The sequence below is a fragment of the Mauremys mutica genome, chromosome 2, assembly GCF_020497125.1.
Source record: "Mauremys mutica isolate MM-2020 ecotype Southern chromosome 2, ASM2049712v1, whole genome shotgun sequence".
Classification (NCBI taxonomy): domain Eukaryota; kingdom Metazoa; phylum Chordata; order Testudines; family Geoemydidae; genus Mauremys; species Mauremys mutica.
In genome coordinates, this window is record NC_059073.1 from 62,264,367 (window position 1) to 62,279,083 (window position 14,717).

At 40.0% G+C, this 14,717-nt stretch overlaps 1 protein-coding gene across 1 annotated transcript in view; it reads right to left on the reverse strand.

Annotated features, from left to right (window-relative positions):
• Positions 1–460: 460 nt before the first annotated feature.
• PREX2 (phosphatidylinositol-3,4,5-trisphosphate dependent Rac exchange factor 2) overlaps positions 461–14,717 on the reverse strand; it is a 290,676-nt gene continuing 276,419 nt past the window's right edge. Inside the window, exons 39-40 of the mRNA XM_045007662.1 lie at positions 5,653–5,720; positions 461–1,725 (exon numbers count right to left, since the gene is read on the reverse strand). Coding sequence (XP_044863597.1) covers positions 1,680–1,725; positions 5,653–5,720 — 114 coding nt within the window. The 3' untranslated portion in view covers positions 461–1,679. The remainder of the gene's footprint in view (positions 1,726–5,652; positions 5,721–14,717) is intronic.

Below are 14,717 nucleotides of genomic sequence, written 5' to 3' on the forward strand. Positions count from 1 at the left end.
CACATATACACCTGTGTGTATACGAAAATATTTACTTTGTTACCAAAATTAAGTTCTTTATAGCAAAGTCAAAAATACTGAAGAAGGTAGGCATATTAATTTCTCCTTTGGAGAAAAGTAATAAACCCACTGTATGTCCTACATAAAGAACACTCTTTGCAAAGTACAACTCTGTATTGACATATTTCTGTATGAGTTAAAGTTAATAAATGTGTTGAAAATTCATAAATAAGTAAATATGGATCTGCTAAATCTCTGATGTAGAGGTTTTTGTGCCAAAGCATAACTATAACTAGCTGTAGTACAGAAAATACTTATACATTTAGATTATATATGCTACTCTCTAATATCTAACTATTACTAGTAGCAATATTTTAAAACATCGTTTTTGCTTTAATGTGTATGAATGTGAAGGGTAATTTTGATGCATTTATTTTCTCTAAAAACACTTTGGCCAGAAAACAATTAAACATGTATATTTGTCATGGTCCCTCAACATTCTCAATACAGTCTGCAAATTAAATCCATAACATTATAAAGTTACCAATCTCCAAAACCAACAACTTCTACAACTGTAAAATGTAACTGACAAAATATTGTATATGCTGGTATAAAAATATTAAGCTTCAAAACTATGCTTTATCTTAAATACTCTAAAATGCAAAATATTCCAGTTTAAAGCTAGAAGTTTGCCCTTAGCTCAATGTACACTGCTTAGCTATTATAGCATGTATAATACTGTACAAAGATATACACTATTGTTTGAAGACCCCTGAAATACAAAAGCACAACAAGGTATATTTAAGACAGCTTTTACAGGTCAAAGTCTGAACTTCTTTCTAATTATGGGTGGAAATCGGACCCATAATGTCAATTTTCTCTAACTGAAGTTTATTTTTCATTCTTATGGCAACTTCAGAAAGGGTAAAACAGCACCATCAATTCACTATGCAGTAATAGGCTTCTTTAAACCCAGTACAACAATCGACCCCTTAAGACATAGCTGAGTTTACTGTGTTGGAGCTAATTCTGTAAGTATTTATTCACATGAGTAGTCAGGCTGAAGTAAATGGGACTACTTGTGAGATTAATTCTTATTTTTAATAGGCATTTACAGCATATACCAGAAGTGTTAATTTCCTTATTGCTAAAAATTAGGAAATTATGATAAAATATTGGTGGGAAAGAAGAGAATTAGCAGTGCATGGGACATCAAATGTGGCAAGTGTCAAACTCTGGAGGATTTATTTTAGGCTTTTTTCCCTTTTCGAGTTCATTCTGTGAACATAGGAACAGCTTTTATATGGTTCAGATGGAATGGCTTTGCCATTAGATTTTTGCTTTCATGCTGCTGCCAATGCATAATGGGGTTATTTGCGTTGCTGAACTGGCCACAAGAGATACAACCTGATTCCAGTGTAAAATTTCCAGGTAAAAACCCATAAAGTTCCTGTTTTATGGAAGGGAGACCATAGTGCATTGAGTCCAGAAATATTTTCTCCAGAAGTCAGTTGTCCAATGCTGACAGAAAAATATTAAGGACAGACACTTCTTTATCCTGAGTGAAGGGCCTCTATTTGTCAATTCTCCAGGCACGTTCTACTAGAATGCCATTTAATTTTGCTGTATAGTCCAATGTCTTAAAAGATGTTACTTGATTACTTCTTGGGTAATTCTCTTCATTCTTCCCCAGCAGGAGGTGGTGGCTGGCACAGCTTGTATAATCTGGCAAAATGAAAAAGAGCCATCATATTAGTCTGGGAGTACTGTCATTATTAAAATGGTCTGATGGAGGCAAAACAAACTAAATCAGAAGTTATATTTTGGTGATCCAGTTGCTACAAATGCAAGCTGCAAAATCAGTCCTTTCTCTTCATCACTCAAACAAGCAGAAGCTGGTGACTTTTGTAACCTCAGCTCCACTTAGGACAGCTCTGCTCTCTAGTTTGCCTTGCCCTCTCAAGGACTGCAGTACATATGCACAGCAATTTGCGGGCCCAATTCCTATTGGCCAGCCACTACATGTTTTATTAACTGTTTATTTTTTTCTCTATTTGTACGTCTCCTACAAAATGCTCCCATTTGGTCTTGGGTTCCAGCAGACTAAGACAGACATCAGATGCACCACAAGTACATATGTCAGCCTTTGAATTTTGGAGAGAGAGACATTAACTGAAGTCAGATAGAGAAATTAAGGACTCAAGGTAACAGGTTCAATGAAAACAGAGATCAATACAGTCTGAAATAGTTGTGCTGCCAGTGTTTGTCAGCTCTTCCATTTATGAAGACTCTGACATTTCTATTAAGTCCTTTATCACAGGTTGGCTTTTAACAAATGTTTGTAAAGTTATCATCACATTAATACACCTCTACCCCGATATAACGCTGTCCTCAGGAGCCAAAAAATCTTACCGTGTTATAGGTGAAACCATGTTATATCGAACTTGCTTTGATCCACCGGAGTGTGCAGCCCTGCCCCCCCGGAGCGCTGCTTTACCGCGTTATATTTGAATTCATGTTATATCAGGTCACGTTATATCAGGGTAGAGGTGTACCAAAAATAAAGGACAATTATTCTGACTTGAGGCTCACTATAGCAAGGATTTTTCTGTTCCATGAGAAAGGGTAGGGAAATGCCCATCGCTTTGCAGCATCTCCCCTCACACTTCAGCACTGTGACACAGTACTAAGAATGGTCTAATCTGGAGTCTACATATTTCCTGAGAGAAAGTGCATCATTGCAACAGGTAGAAAGAGATAATAAAAGGAAGAGACTAAGGAGTCTGGCAGAGCAGGGAGGAAGTGTGGCAGAATCCAAAATGAAGTGATCATTGCACATAAAGGAGTTAGATGTCAGGAGATTGTGACATTGTCAAAGCCAGAGAGTAAGAAATAAAAATATGTTTAATGTGATTGAGTATTATGAAAGATGCTGATACCTACACTTTGTGGTTTTGTGGTACCTGAATTTTTGCAAGGAAGTTTGCAAACTTCCAAACCAAACTTCAAATATCTTTAGAATCACAGAAGATTAAAGTTGGAAGAGATCTCAGGAGGTCATCTAGTCCAACCCCCTGCTCAAAGCAGGATCAAACCCAGCTATATCATCCCAGCAAGGGCTTTGTCAAGCCGGGCCTTAAAAACCTCTAACGATGGAGATTCCACCACCTCCCTAGGTAACCCATTCCAGTGCTTCACCGCCCTCCTAGTGAAATATTTTTTCCTAATATCCAACCTAGACCTCCCCCACTGCAACTTGAGACCACTGCTCCTTGTTCTGTCATCTGCCACCACTGAGAACAGCCTAGCTCCATCCTCTTTGGAACCCCCCTTCAGGCAGTTGAAGGCTGCTATCAAATCCTCCCTCACTCTTTTCTGCAGACCAGTTTCCTCGGCCTCTTGTCATAAGTCATGTGCCCCAGCCCCCTAATCATTTTCGTTGCCCTCCGCTGGACTGTCTTCAATTTGTCCACATCCTTTCTGTAGTGGGGGGCCTCAACAGTGCCAAAGAGAGGGGAATAATCACTTCCCTCGATCTGCTGGCAATGCTCTTATTAATGCAGCCCAATATGCCGTTAGCCTTCCTGGCAAGAAAGACACACTGCTGACTCATATCCAGCTTCTCATCCACTGTAATCACCAGGTCATTTTCTGCAGAACTGCCGCTTAGCCAGTCAGTCCCCAGCCTGTAGCAGTACATGGGATTCTTCCGTCCTAAGTGCAGGACTCTGCACTTGTCCTTGTTGAACCTCATCAGATTTCTTTTAGCCCAATCCTCCAGTTTGTCTAGGTCACTCTGGACCCTATCCCTACCATCCAGCATATCTAACTCTCCCCCCAGCTTAGTGTCATCTGTGAACTTGCTGAGGGTGCAACTCATCCCATCATCCAGATCATTAATGAAGATGTTGAACAAAACCGGCCCCAGAAGAGACCCTCCGGGGCACTCCGCTTGATACTGGCTGCCAACTAGACAGCAAGCTGTTGATCACTACCCGTTGAGCCTGATGATCTAGCCAGCTTTCTATCCACCTTATAGTCCATTCATCTAATCCATACTTTTTTAACTTGCTGGCAAGAATACTGTGGGATACCGTATCAAAAGCTTTGCTAAATTCAAGATATATCATGTCCACCACTTCCTCCATATCCACAAAGCCAGTTATCTCATCATAGAAGGCAATCAGAGTGGTCAGGCATGACTTGCCCTTGGTGAATCCATGCTGACTGTTCCTGATCACCTTCCTCTCCTTCAGGTGCTTCAAAATGGATTCCTTGAGGACCTGCTCCATGATTTTTCCAGGGACTCAGGTGAGGCTGACCAGTCTGTAGTTTCCCGGATTCTTCTTCTTCCCTTTTTTAAAGATGGGCACTATTATTTGCCTTTTTCTCTAAGGATTCATGGGTTGGACACTAGGTGGGTTCCGCCTTGCTGCCAGAAGCAATAAGAGGGAACTGAGAGAGGGTTGCGCCTGCTCTGCCCTTTCTGTCCTTGTAAAGGAGCACAATGTGGCACAGGTCACTAACATGGAACTAACCAACACCGCTATTCAAAAGACTTTGATCTCACATGTTTGAGGTGCATGTGCACCTACAGTGGGATCCCTGCTGACACATATACTTGAAGCAGCAGCTCAGATACAATGCAGAGGAGATTAATTGTCAAGAAGTGATGCCTGGTTGCTCCATAAGTGATTTTTATAAGGAACTCATAAAGTGGTCTGTTCTCTTACTGGAGAAAAATTGGTGGAATCAGAGTTGCCAGAAAGAGGGGGGAAGCAGATGGTTCCTAAGAAGGAAGGGCTGGGGAATCCAGAAGATACTGTGTTAACTGGTTGGGAATGCAGAGACTTCCCCATGGTTAGACAGCTAAGGGGAAACAATGGCAACACATTCCACATTAAAAAGCCTCTCATGCTCCAGCTTATGTAGTATGAATTTTAATGTTTCTATTTTGGGGAAAACAAAGATAAAACTTGCTAACACAAAATGATATAAATTCAGGAGATATTTCACACTACTGGTTTTACTTCCAAAGCTTTTAACACTTGGGTAACAAACTCCCCACCTTTGTAACTCATCAAATTGTGGTCAATTTCATTTGAATTGTTTTGGAGTTAAGCTCAAAAAAAGGAAAACACACACACACACACGCACACACACACAGTTTTCTCTTTTAATTATTGATCAGAATCCTGAAGTCTCTCTCATATGAAGCTTTGTTGTTTTCCATTGTTTATGTTCTTAAATATTACATTGTTTCCTTACTGGAATTTTAACACCTCAGTGGGTCTATTATCTGTTATCTACATATATTCCTGTTTATGTATCTATACTATATCACTGTGTAATTATTATTCAACAACCGAATATTAGATTTTAATCAAACTGAGAGACTGTAAACAATAAGACAAACTTCAGAGTAAATTTTCAAAGTATTGCATGAAATTTTAATTCTGAAACTAGTTTACTGTAATTGGAGTTATGTAGTTTTAAACCTAAGTAATTCTCTGGATATTAAGAAGCCAAACTTTGTCCATAAGTACAGTGAAGTCAATTTGAGCTGCATGCTTGTGACTGGGAGAATGATTAGGCACAAACTAGACAAATCATGGTCTCGAACACAAACAACTGATTCTACTATTTAGTTACCTTGGGACTGATTGTGGTGTTCGGTCCCTCACTCCTAAATTCTTGGCAGTGTTCTGCACTCTTGCTCCCTGCAAGAAAGAAAAAAGATTTTGCTTCACACCAAGCTAATGCAAGTTTTAGTGTACCTACAGGGTGTATAATAGGCCAAGGATTAGATTTATCAATAAATAAACTTCACTATTGATGTCCTATGTAAATAATTATTTTCTTTTGAAGGCAACCAAGAAAAACACTTTCTAATAAAAGCTACTAAATATGATTTTATAAAGGTGCAGGAAAAGAGAGACAGCTGCTCTGTTCTTTCAGCTAATAACTACTCTTTCATTAACGTAAAAGCAGATACAAACAAAGATCTTCACAAAAAAAGTTTAACATTTAAGTTGTGAAGAAGCTAACAACTACACTACTCTCACACTGCTGATTCAGTTTTCCTGGCATTCCTCGCTCTTCTGGAGTTCTCACTCTTCCACAATTCCCATCGCAATCAGTGTGAGTTCTGAGTAAATATTACAGGTTCCATCCCACACCCAAGAATCCTCCTTATGAGCAATTGTCTGTTTAAGCACAGAAAAGGATGGCCTGTGCTTAAGGTACTAGATGAGGACACGGTAGATATGGGTTTTATTCTTGGCTCTGACACAGTCTTCCTGTATAACCTTGGCCAAGTTACTTACTCTCTCTGTGTCTCAGTTCCCCATTCATAATACAGGAATAATAATGCTTTCCTACCTGACAGGGATATTGTGACAATGAATTCATTTAAGCAGGAAAGCTGCTCAAATACTATATTGATGAGCAACACAGACAAGTGGTGCATCAATGGAAATTCATTAACCTGACTTTCCAAAAACAGTCAGCAAACAATGGCAGATCTACTAGACTTATTATTATTGCTAATAAAAAAGAACAGCTCTAATAGACCTACTATTGCCAATTTTTGTTTTCTGGTTTTTAAAGGAAGCAAAACCTATTCATTCTCTCTCTCTCTCTCTTTCCCCTCTCTTCCCCGGGTCAAATGCAAAACAAAATGAAGACAACAAATAACTGCACATCAAGATATAAATAGATTAATCTCATAATAATTAAAGTGAGAGAATATCAAATTTGTGTGGGATAGAGGTAAAGTTGTATCTAAAACAAGACATCTGTAGTGACAAACCGTGCAAAGGTATGGCTCAGCCACTCATTGGATTGAGTATTAGAGTGAGTAAATAACTTGCATTTTGGCTAAAATTTGGTACCTCAGTCCACTACCACAATAAAATCCCCAAAATACACAATAAAGGACTCAAAGTAAAGATGGAATAGACTAAATAGCGGCAGGCAGCAGGTATTCACAATTAGAGTAAACAGACACATGCAACTTAAAAATCATTGTTTTGTTATCTATTTTTAAAGTTTAATGGTACTGAAGACAAAAATTACCCACACTTATCTACTTAAACAACTCTAGAACAACTATGAAAAATTAAATTCACTAAATGGTTCATAAATAGCATTGCTTTCATGTTTTATAAAGTACAATATATTCTGAGAAAGCAAAAATATTGATTAAACTTTTAACATTAGATATTGCCAGAACACACATCATTGGTACATCTAATTTGAAAAATCCTGATGCCAATATCTCTATGACACATGAAATTCTACCGTCATTAATAAACCACTTTGAATTGTTTGACATTGGTATGTATATATCAAAGATAAATTGCTGATGGTCAAGATCGATGTGATTAACTTAACTGAATACCAGTGAATACATAATATATATGAGAATATATTAACATTAGTCATATGTAGATCCTGACTTTTAACACTGTAACTGCTTCCGAGGAAGAAAAATAACATTTTTATTTACATCACCCACTAGACAAATTAATCCTAATATCTAGCTAGCATAGTAAATCAGAAGTGTTGATTTCAAAGGATTCTGGTTTTATACATCCATCTAATATATTGTTTATTAGGAGAACAAATTTGACCTTACTTAAACCACCCCCACCAACAGGTTCATTTTTTCTCCTGGGGGCTGGGAATCAGGATTACTGATAGCTTGCTATGTGATCCTTCATCCTCCATTTTAGTACATCTACATCACTTGCAAGCTTATTTTTTATTCAAGAAATAATTTGCTTTTAATTTTTTCTGCACAGCTAATATTTTTAAACCAATAACAATCTGCATGTTGAAATTGCTAGTCCCATATTGGAGTAACAGCACAGTTAAAGGGCATTAGAACTCTTTGCTCTGTGAACCAATAGTGCCTGGGCACTCATGGAAGATGACCTTTCTCTTTGGGTAGAGAAAGTTCCATCACCAGATCTGTAAATTGATTTATGAAGTGGTATTTCTATTGTCGTTAGAAAAAAAAGACAGGCCCACTCTGCCAGGACACTTACATAAGAGTGGCCATACTGGGTCAGACCAAATGTCCAACTAGCCCAGTATCCAGTCTTCCAACAGTGGCCAATGCCAGGTGCTTCAGAGGGAATGAACAGAACGGTAAATCATCAAGTAATCCATCCCCTGTCATCCACTCCCAGCTTCTGGCAATCAGAGGCTAGGGGACACTCAAAGTATGGTGTTACATCCTGAATCATCTTGGCTAATAGCCACTGATGGATCTATCCTCCATGAACTTATCTAGTTCTTTTTTTGAACCCCGTTCACAATACTCCCAGCAATGATTTTCACAGGTTGACACTTGTTTAAGGATGGCAAAAAGTGACCACGTTTTTGTGACATTCTGTACCCCAAAGCAATACCCTGGCACCCTCATATTTACAATGGTGATATAATTATGTTTTGTGCAAAGTACACCTTGTAAGGTATCATTCTAAAAGTCTTGATCTGTTGAACATTAATATCCCATTGGAATATATGTGCTGTCATTGTATCTGAAATTATGAATATTAACTATGTACCAGTATTTCAAATGTGTTTGCTCCTATAGTAATTTCCATAAGGTAGTTTACATCCAGTCTAGCCAGCACATTGTGAATGGGCTATTTAAGCTAATGGCCCAATAAATGAACACAATGGGCCATGGCAAAAGCTTATCCTCACCTGATGGACTTTTCTGGGGACGTTCTATCCAGAATATGGGTAATGGCCCCTGCTATGACTCATCGAAACATGCAAGGGCATGTGACTGGAACATGTGATACTGGAGTCCATCTTTTGCCTGTACTTTTCCACTAACTGTGCCTGGGGTTTTTCTTTGGGACAATGAAGTTCCCACCACATGGAAGAAGCTATAAAAGGGGGGAGTGACATCATCACTTGGCCTCACTTCTCCCACAACTCAACACCTGGAAACACTGTAGGAACAAAGTCTGAACTGGGGATATGGTCCCAGGCTGAAGGGGTTTCTAGCCTGAGTATGGCAGATTGTTTGTACCATCAGGGTGAGACACTGCTTGATTCAAATCCTGTCTAGTGTAGAGAACTTAGATTGCAATTTTGTTTTATTTCTTAGGTAACCAACTTTGATCTGTACACTATTACTTACAATCACTAAGAATCTATCTTTCTGTAGTTAATAAATCTGTTTTATATTTTTTTATCTAAAACAGTGTGTTGTTTGAAGTGCAAAGTGAAATCTGCTCAGGAACAGGGGCTGGTGCAGTGTCCTCTCCACACTAAGGGCGGGGCAAACTGGGTAATAAACTTACACTGGTCAGGCTTCTGACCAGGGCTAGATGGTACAGCTGTGGGGTCCTAGGCTAGGGAGCTGTGGGGGATTGGCTGGAGGCTCTCTATTGTTGGTTCATGAGTGGCGGGCAAAAGCACTCATGTAACTGCAGTTGGGTGTGTCCATGCTTATATATGACTGTGCAAGTGCAAGACCTGGAGAGGATTGCAGCTTGTCAGAGCCTCACAGTGTGAGAGGGGGCCCAGATTGGTATGCCAGAGGGCTCAGCAGTATCCCAGTTCCAGGTTGCACTGCAGGGAAGTCTGTCACAGTTTTGAAAAAAAGTAGTTTACATTTGTGCCTATATAATCAACTGAGCACTAAATCTGTATCGCAATGTTATGGAAAATGCAATGTTATTGTATATCCACATTAAAGCAATGAAAAAATGTTACTCAGGGTAAGACAACACACATAATGTTCCCAGGCTTTTCTGCCCACTTACCTTTTCAGTCTCCTTCTCCATATCTTCTTCCATGTGGACTCTATGCAAACTATGAGCTCATCCACAAGGCTTCTAACCTCTCCACATTTAAGTCTCTCTTGAAGACCCACTTTTGTCATGCTATTTACAGAGAATTAAGCTGACGTGTGTGTGTGTGTGTGTGTGTGTGTGTGTGTGTGTGTGTGTGTGTGTGTGTGTGTGTGTGTGTGTGTGTGTGTGTATGTATAGATCAGGGGTCAGCAACCTTTCAGAAGTGTTGTGCCGAGTCTTCATTTATTCACTCTATTTTAAGGTTTTGCGTGCCAGTAATACATTTTAACGTTTTTAGAAGGTCTCTTTCTACAAGTCTACAATATATAACTAAACTATTGTTGTATGTAAAGTGAATAAGGTTTTTTAAATGTTTAAGAAGCTTCGTTTAAAATTAAATTAAAATGCAGAGCCCCCCGGACCGGTGGCCAGGACTCGGGCAGTGCAAGTGCCAGTGAAAATCAGCTTGCGTGCCGCCTTTGGCATGCGTGCCATAGGTTGCCTACCCCAGGATAGATATACACACACACACACATACGCACGCATATAGCCTTTTGTTGTTCCTTTTGTCCTGTCCTCTGTTTACTTGTCTATTCTTAGATTGTCAAGTCAATTCCTTGGAGAAAAGAGCATCCTTCCTGAATGTTTGGAAAGTGGCTACCATGTAGTGATAAGAAAATTTTTAACAATAACCTCATATGATCAGTTATATCAACAGCTCAGCTCCCCTAACTATTACACATTCCAGGTGTTTGGGAATACTACTGAGGTCCCTGTTAAGGTTTTGTATTAGAATTCAATCTTGACAACTTTGGAGTATATATTGCTTTTGGGGATGTGACTGGAGATGAAAATGAAAGCTTTATGGAGTGTTTGAGTGTGTTATTAACAGAGCTGTAGGCAATATGAATGTGGAAAGGAATGCACAAGTCTTTCTCCTTAACTTTTTTCCATGCTTTTAAGGTTTTGGGTTATGTCTTGATGCAACCTTAACAACCATTAAATGTAGTTTTTGTTCGTTAATTGCCTAGTTTTTAATACAGCTTTGTGTATTTCAGTAGATAGTGCCCCAAAAGTCATGGAGAAAGGAAACTGTACCTGCCTGGGAATCAGAGGAATAAACCACGCTGCTGAAGCCACTCAACTATGTTGACCCTCCTGAAGGGTATGAGAGGCTATGATGTATCTCAGTAAATTTTTCGTATCTAAAATATTTCATCCCCATTTAAAAGTTACTGAAAGCAAGTACACCAAGAGCAACCCTCCATATTTAGCAGTGACAACATAATTGTCAGCTGGAGGGAAACTCTGTGAAGGAATCTGTGTCACCTTTCCCTTTCTGAAACATTCCATAGCCTCTCATGGACTACTGGACATTGGATACAGCCGTGAGGGGCTGCAGCAGCAGGGTGCATACCTGCATTCCAGCATCAAGTCTGTCTTTTGCACTCCTCCTTCCTCTCGGTGCCCCCCCCCCGCTTGCAAGTATGAAGCATACACCTCAATGTTCAATCCTGCCAACATGCAACACCTGTAAGTGTCACAGCTTGTCAACACCAAGAATGGAACCCTTCCAGAGCTAAAAGCATAAGTCCTTACAGCTTGTGCTACAGAGACAGGTTCTCAAGCAAAGAGCTGTCACAGACTCCTCTCCTCTGTGTATTAGACACATGCAATGTTGCAGTATTAAAACAGCGTGTGAGGGTGATAGGATTTGCATTAGCAAAAACCCCTTTAGACACCTGTTTTTTTGTGAGTTCTAATTCTGTCAGGAGTAAGCCCAAGTGTTAGACTCTATTATTTGCATTCACAGATTTTCATGCTTGAACAGTGTAAAAGCAGGTGGTTGTTCAGTAATTTATACATTTAAAATTATTGTAGACTGGATTAACTAATGAAAAGCAGAAGTCACTTAATTTGGATGCATTAGTGGATTCCAACTCATCCCTATAATACTACCTGCAATAAACAGTGCTCTGATCCTCAGTTCTTACAGTACAAGCATTTGTGGACTTTGAATTATAAATGATGGGGCAATTGCACTGAAAACTGTTCCAACGGTACAGCCCAGACAATTAATTATGACATTTGTGTTACATATGATTATAGCCCTATTTAATTTAATAGGAAAAAAATCCACTTCCTGAGGTTGCCCTATTTAAGCAGGTTTCCTCCATTATCCACTTTGGATGCCCTCGGATGTGTTAGGGTTTGTCTATATGGTTCCAGCAAACTCACTGGAGGGGTGTGATTTGTAAAGCACTCTAACATGCTGCACTCTGTGTAGATCCTCTTGGTGTGCTCTAAAAGGTACCTAGTTCACATTCAGGGTCTAATCTAACAGTTTGTCTACATGGTGGGTAATGCACACTACAGGAGCGTGATTTCTAAAGCTCACTAATGTGTTGCAAATTAATTGGGCCACATAGACCCTGCTAGTGTGTATTACAAGTTCCCCTAGTGCAGGGGTAGGCAACCTACGGCACTCGTGCCGAATGCAGCACGCGAGCTGATTTTCAGTGGCACTCATACTGCCCAGGTCCTGGCCACCTGTCTGGGGGGCTCTGCATTTTAATTTAATTTTAGATGAAGCTTCTTAAACATTTTAAAAACCTTATTTACTTTACATACAACAATAGTTTAGTTATATATTATAGACTTATAGAAAGAGACCTTCTAAAAACTAGAAAATGTATTACTGGCAGGCAAAACCTTAAATTAGAGTGAATAAATGGAGACTAGGCACACCACTTCTGAAAGGTTGATGACCCCTGCCCTGGTGCATTTTAATATAGTGCTGGTTCCATTATTAAATTTTGGTGTGTGCATGTAATATATTGTTAAAACTAATAAAACAAAATAAAATGGAGACAGGAGCCAGATTATATTAAGTAAAGTCAAATAACATATATAGCTTTAGGATGAAATTCAGCCCTGTGCAGAATGATTGCACAAGGCCTTTCATACTACTCAAACCCCACTTGCTCTAAATCCTTAATATAGAGTGCAGAGAGCCTTCCACACCCTCTGCATGGTAATACATTTCACCCTTAGTTTGTGTTTGTATTTTCTTAGTTTGAGTTGAATTACAAGATTCTCTGAAGATACATTAAATGGCACAGGGTATATTGTACCCACTATGTAACTAAAACATTTATGAATATCTGACTAGAATACTTCTATAGTGCGTGTATTTAAAACAATTATTCTTGTTCCCCTCCCCCTCAAAAATCTAGTGTCTTGCTAAATCTACAGTAACTCCTCACTGAAAGTCGTCCCGGTTAACATTGTTCCGTTATTAGGTTGCTGATATATTAGAGAACATTCTCGTTTAAAGTTGCACAATGTTCCATTATAAGGTTGTTTGGCTTGCCCTGCTCTGCCCGACCGGCATTCCAGCCAGGGAGTGGGCAAACCCCCAACCCCACTTACCAGCAGGAGTGCTAGGCGGGTGGAATGGGGTAAGCCCCAATGCCCTGCTGCGTACAGTATTAAATGGTTTGTTTAAAATTATTTAAAACTTATACTGTATATGTATATAATGTCTTTTGTCTGACGAATTTTTTTTTCCTGGAACCCAACCTCCCCTATTTACATTAATTCTTATGGGGAAATTGGATTCGCTTAACATTGTTTCGCTTAAAGTCACATTTTTCAGGAACATAACTACAACATTAACTGAGGAGTTACTGCACTCGTTATTTCCTCCAAAATATTTATTCATTTACCTCCATAACATGTATTCATTTCCTCCCATCCCTATCATTAAAAAGCTTTTTTAGGCCTTGGTCATCTCTCATTACACTATTGTAGCCAATCTTTCTTTCAGTAGATTACCTTTCACCTTTTACCCTCCAGCCTATTAGAAAAACAGCAGTACAGCCATGCCAGAGGAATAGCCTGCATTGGGCACTGGCTCCTGTGAGTGGTGGCCTGACATGCTGCTGCTTTCACCGTTGTGGTTCCTGGTAGAGCCCTCCAGCTCCGTGGATACCGATTCATATCCACGGATATCCGCATCCGTGATATACGGAGGGCTCTAACCATCATGATCATCTAATCTGACCTCCTGCACATTGTAGCCCACAGAACATCACCCACTCACTCCTGTAATAGACCCCTAACCTCTGGCCAAGTTACTGAAGTCCTCAAATCATGGTTTAAAGACTTCAAGTTTCCCATCTTTTCATGTGCTGTATATTTATTCCTGCTTACTGTATTTTCCATTCCATGCAGCTGATGAAGTGGGTTATATCCCATGAAAGCTTATGCCCAAATAAATGTGGCACCTTAGAGACTAACAAAAGACTCCGTTATTTTTAGAGAATTAATGAGTTATACTAGTTTAAACCTGCAAGTGATCCATGCCCCATGCTGCAGAGCACGGCTTCTCAATCTTTTTCTTTCTGAGGGCCCCCCCACAATGTGCTATAAAAACCTCCACAGCCCAGCTGTGCCACAGCAACTGTTTTTCTGCGTATAAAAGCTAGGGCTAAGGGGTAGCAAACAGGGCAACTGCCCTGGGTCCCACACCACAGGGGGCACCGCAAAGCTTAGTTGCTCAGTCTTCGGCTTCAGCCCCAGGTGGTGGAGCTCAGTGCCCCCACACTGCAGTCCTGTGTGGCGGAGCTTAGGCTTTCTGCCCTGTGTTCTAGCAAGTCTAATGCTGGCCATGTTTGGTGGACCCCCTGAAACATGCTCGTGGCCCCCCAGGGGGCCCCGGACCCCTGCTTGAGAACCACTGCTGCAGGGGAAGGCAAAACTCCCCCAGGGTCTCTGCCAATCATAGAATCATAGGAGATTAGGGTTGGAAGAGACTTCAGTAGGTCATCTAGTCCAATCCCCTGCTCAAAGCAGGACCAACCTCAACTAAATCATCCCAGCCAGGGCTTTGTC